The 5,290-nt window shown below is 37.2% G+C and overlaps 1 protein-coding gene across 3 annotated transcripts in view; it reads right to left on the bottom strand.

Moving 5' to 3' along the window:
- PSEN1 (presenilin 1) overlaps positions 1–3,023 on the bottom strand; it is a 20,419-nt gene extending 17,396 nt beyond the window's left edge. The window contains exons 1-2 of one of the 3 annotated variants that reach the window (XM_010288186.1): positions 2,878–3,023; positions 1,026–1,064 (exon numbers count right to left, since the gene is read on the bottom strand). In XM_010288186.1, the coding sequence (XP_010286488.1) occupies positions 1,026–1,064; positions 2,878–2,961 (123 nt within the window). In that variant the 5' untranslated portion in view covers positions 2,962–3,023. Of the gene's footprint in view, positions 1–619; positions 626–1,025; positions 1,065–2,877 lie in introns of all 3 variants that reach the window. The other 2 variants (XM_010288187.1, XM_010288188.1) reach the window with 2 other exon arrangements.
- Between the last annotated feature and the right edge of the window lie 2,267 nt (positions 3,024–5,290).

Below are 5,290 nucleotides of genomic sequence, written 5' to 3'. Positions count from 1 at the left end.
GTTTCAAGAACTGTCCTCTAAGAAAGTTTGTTTTATTTTTCAAAAAGGAAAAAATGTAGGGGTGGGGGAATCTAAAATTGCCTAATGAAGCAATTAAAACTAGCAGGAAACCAGTTTTTTTAGAATTAAGGTTTTAATGGTACTAAATTCAGATTTAGGTTAAGTTAAAGTATGTCCTGCAGAAGATTTTGGGTTCAATATTATTTCTTACTAAATGAAAGATTCATTATAAATCATTTGGTGTAAAGTCCTCACATACAATTATTGAAAGTCAGATAAAAACAGGAATATGTGAGAATGCAAATAAAGACATTACGTTTAATTGTTCTGAAATACTGGCTGCAACTGAATGTCCTTCTGTACAGATTATAGTTCAAATGTAACATTTTTCACTTTGATAGTGAAAATACTCCATTTCTCTCAGTCTACAAGACAACAATAAGCTTACCTGTCTAAATAAACTGCCCAAGATGATCATAAGCAACACTACGTTGGAGATGATCAGAGCCTTGGAACACTTCACAAGTAAAGCAGACCTAGTATTTAGGTTTCTGCACACTTGCAGAATACGTTGCTCTTTCTCTGCTGTAATAGCAGTCGTGCATGAGGGAACACTTACCCTTATCTTAGGCACAGAAATAAAAAAAAAAAAAAAGTAAAATAAAAATCTACAGCTTTGCAAAGCAAACACAAAAACAGCCAAAGGAAAAGCCTGATTGACCAGCACACCACTACAAAAAAAACTATAAATTCAAACATAAAGCGAAAACGTTGAACAAATTAGACCAGTATGTGACATTTTATTCCCTCCACTAGTTAGGAACAAAGACACAATCACAAAACGCCTTTAAATATTAAAATATAGTGCATGAAAACCAGATCAGCATCACACAAGTTGTAAGAGTTATTCTCTCATTCACTGTTAAAACTAGAAAAAAGTTGTCCTTTCAGGCTACTAAAGTGTAGCTAAATTTGATATGTGCGTGCCGCACTGCTTAAAAGAACAAAGTGCACTCGTATCCTACCTGATCAGTATTAAACAGAGCAGAGGCCATGGACTCTTGCTGAAGCGGAAGCAAAGGAACAGACTCTTCACTTTCCTCAGACATAGTTAAAAGTGAAAATTCTGAAGCTAAAAAGTCAGTAACACCTGTTGTAACACCGTAAGCAAACGTAAGTTACAAACTACGCGCTTTCAGGTGAATAAGCAATATCAAAAGCAAATGATAGGGTTTTTTTTTTTTTTCCTATCAGGAAAATAGTTAATAGCAAACCCAGAGCAATGCCCTGAACCAAGAGATAAAAGAACCGGCATATTTGATAAAATGTTTTTATTTATTAAATCCAGATTTATCCATCAGGAGCAGACCCTGACAGTGGGCGCAGATTTCATTAGTTCTCCCACAGTGACAGATACTGAAGCCTGGGCTGAACTCTTGGTGTGAGACTGGAAGAAGAGATGGCAAATTATAGTACTTAGTGACTTCACATGCTGACTCTTAGCCACAAAAGCTAGATGTACTTAAGCAGGAAAGGATTTTTGTACATATGTACAAAAACAAAGCGGATGTGTGTGTGGGGAAAAAAAAAAAATCATTACAACTAAGTACTGAAACTACACCTGGAGTTACACTTAAACAGAAAGAAAAAGCACAAGTAGTAGTTACGCATCAGTACAGTCTGTCAGTGAGAAGTAAATAGAACCATCCGTCCCCCATTGCTGGGAAGGAGCACCACCAAGTTACCTGTAAGGATGGTGAGCCCACAGCTTATGACTAAGCTCTGCCTTTTTAATCTGGCAGAAGTGTTTGATACAAGTTACTCTATCATCTGTCCAAGATGAAAGGAAATTTTTTTCATTCCCTCTGAAGTAAAAGCACAAAGGATGCAGTACAAAAGTTTCCACTTTTCTATTTTTATTAGCAGTTTCTATAATCATTAAGTCTTAAGTCAGACTGACATCTTAATTTAAATTTCAAATGTTTTGTATTTTTACTGATATAGCAGGATGCTGATCTGAGATAAAGACAAGAATTTTTCAAAATCTATTTGAACTGCTGGATTGTATAGAAGAGTTAAAGCAGGGATCAAAATATTCACATGAATCACTGCCATAAACAAGGCTACAGGTGGCCCAGCCTCACAAGAGCATTTCTGTGTCACACAGAAACCTGATATTCAAGAGCTATAGCAGGAACAAAGAATTGTGCATGACAAATCAAAGAGCCTGAGCACCACACCCAAGCAGATCATCTAAACTTGGTTTTACCAAAACACATGCAGTACAACGAGTACAGTTTTAGCAACAATTATGCTCTAAGGTCTTGAAAGGTCTTGCTTTGAAAAGCAAGCATATAAAACTTCATGGTTTGAGCTCCCCCTCCCACCAAAAAGCTCAAGAACTCTGAAAGCACCTTGACAATTACTCACACGGAAGACAGTGCTGCCCTTCCTGCAATAGCAACAACAAAACACAGGCTTCAAGCTCTACCTAGACTAAAATTAACTCTGTAACTGAGAAACCTGTGAATCAAGCAGACCACAGATGGGCTAGATCAAGAGAGCTCACTAAATCTTCTAAAGGTCAGTGTTTGACACGGAAGTGTCCCATTCCATTTTCTTAATTTTTCTTGTGGGCTTGGCCACTCCAACCCCATTTTAAACTGGAAGAAGTCTTATTGGTATATAAAAATGAGTTTAGAGAGTCAGATCTTTTACAGAATATTTCTTTAGGCACTGCTTATCACCACAACAGTCCAGATAGAGAAGACTACTCCCAATAAACAGATTTCTAGAGTTCTGAACTGTACTTTCATCCACGCTCATTATTAATCCTGATTTAACTGCTACCAGGTAATAAAATGGTTTATTACATACGGTGTTGCTGAGGTGGTTATCGGGGAAGTTTTCTGTCAGCTGCCCATGCTGAAACTGGGGTAAATGCGCAGACAGTTCTGTCATTGGGGCTGTCCTCTGGAAAACGCTTATTTCTACACAAAATGGATCTTTCCTCTTGAGATGCTGAAAGGAAAAAGATGTGTAAAAAGCCTTTGTTCTTATTGACCAAGTTCTCCATCCCGTCCTTACCCCAACTTTTAGAGTTCACACTACTCTAAAGCGATACACTGAACTGTATCACTTTACGAAGATGTCATAATAGGGATTTTCCAGCATAAAAATAAGAGCGCCTAGGCATTATCAAATTAGTTCATCAGCCACGGAAGTAAGCCAGCAACAAACTAACCATTCAAAACACTTCTCCATTCCTTCTTGTGCAATAAATGAGAAGCACTGCACACTTGCTCACAGCACAACTTCTATGTTTTTATCTCAGCAGAGCACAAGTGTTCCAGGTTCTTCGGTTTTGGATTGCTGATAAGCTCAAGGGGAATCTTCAAGCAAGGATGACTGAGCTACACTTGATCATTTAAAATCTGGATATATCTTTAATACTGTAATGCCTTAAGGGTGACCTAGAGCTACACAAAACAGTATTTCATCTGAGCCTGGAGAACAAATGTGCATTCATTTCCCCTGTAGGAAAATGTATGTAGGTTTTACACATCAGCTAAATGTACATAAACATGCCATATACTTGTAACGGCTTTATATATTCTTCCAGAAAAAGTCACATGCTAACATTTTCTTATACAAACGTGAATAAACCATGCGTTCCATAACAAAGGAGGGTAAAGCAATATGGGGGAAATAGGAAAAAGGGTGACATAACTACGTAAGTTTCAGAAAAAAATCTAATTTTAAGAAACAATGAATAGGTTGTTAGATAACAACCTAGATAACTCACTAGCTTGATTACACAAAACATAGGGAAGTGAATAAACCACTGCCTCAAGGGTGGAGTGCCAGTCCACACTTCCATCCCAAGTGGCTCCTGCTCCTACCTTGTGCCAACTCCAGCACTCATCAGTCCTCTTTACAGTAGATTTTACTCACTAAAATGGTAGAAAGCAAATCCAGGAAAAGAAAACAAGAATATTTTTCTACTGTTTTGGTATACTCAACTAACGTATGGATGGATCTTGAAAAACTCATACATGGGAGGACATCACAAAGCAAGGCCTCTCGCTTTTGGCAGCAGCACGCCACAAGTGCTACAAGACAGCATCTCACTTAAAGAGGGAATTAAGCCTATTTACATACATACTAAGATGCAGAAGCTGTTTCTCTACTTACAAGACTAGTGCACAGTGCTTATTAACTTCAGCAGGGATGTAACTTACACTAAAGAGACATTAGGAAGCAACATCAATTTAACAAGTCTAGTGGGAGCATGCAAACTGTTTAGGAAAAAGACAGACAGTGTAGTATTCACTAGAATGGTTCTCTTCCACATCTGCAATTAAAGTAAATGTAATTTAAAAGGTAATGAAATGTAAGATTAGATGAAAATAAATAGGCACTATGTTACTTTTAAGGTTTTTGCTCTAATTCTTTGGTTGGGCTACAGAATATAAACAATGTTGTTTTAAGGCTGCTACTAGTAAATATTCTCAGTGACAGGGCCACCACAGAGGAATAAGCTAAGTATTTTTATCCAAATATGGAGTATCAGAATGAGATTTTTCACATAGCAGCACGTCAAAATTCTAATTAAATTACAGGATTAAAAAAAAAAACAAAAAACAAAAACCAACAAAAAAGCCAACAAAACACCAACCCACAAAATGCTATTTAAAGACCAGTAAAGAAAACCATCACAAACTCACCCAACAAACAAACCAGCTATTGAGGTGCAGAAAGAAGCTGAAGACAGGGAGGAGTGACTGACAGAAGAGTTACACCGAAGCTTGATTGACAGTGTCTAACAGGCCTCAAAATGTATGGTTTGCTAAAGCAACCCCTTTTGAAAATTCAAGAGCTCAGAAAATGGATTCAGGACATCTTCCCAAACAACTTGATTTTCTATTTTTAAATAAATGAACACTTCCAAGTTTGAAACTGTGAATGAATGAAACCTAGAAATGAGCTGTGCATAAAGAGAGATAAATAAAATTTTTACTTGTTTTACCTGAAAAGGGACTCACAAAACCATTTTTTTCTAATGAAGCTGTTAACATTAGAATAGCCTGCCTAAAAAAGTTCTTCCTTGTTTCCTTTGGCTTTCCTTAGTAAAAACAACAAGAGTTACAACTGCAGTTTTCAGGCATTTACATTTAGTCTAATAAGTAGAGGTAACACACAAGCAATCTTTATTCTGTTTTCTCAACTTCCAAGCAAGTTGTCAGCCACAGCAGGCGCGGTGCGGCCCGGTTAACCTGTGCTTTCTCTC

The sequence above is a fragment of the Phaethon lepturus genome, unplaced genomic scaffold (assembly GCF_000687285.1).
Source record: "Phaethon lepturus isolate BGI_N335 unplaced genomic scaffold, ASM68728v1 scaffold19285, whole genome shotgun sequence".
Taxonomy (NCBI): Eukaryota; Metazoa; Chordata; class Aves; order Phaethontiformes; family Phaethontidae; genus Phaethon; species Phaethon lepturus.
Note: the sequence above shows the minus strand (reverse complement) of the source record. Positions and strands in the feature narration are given on the sequence as shown.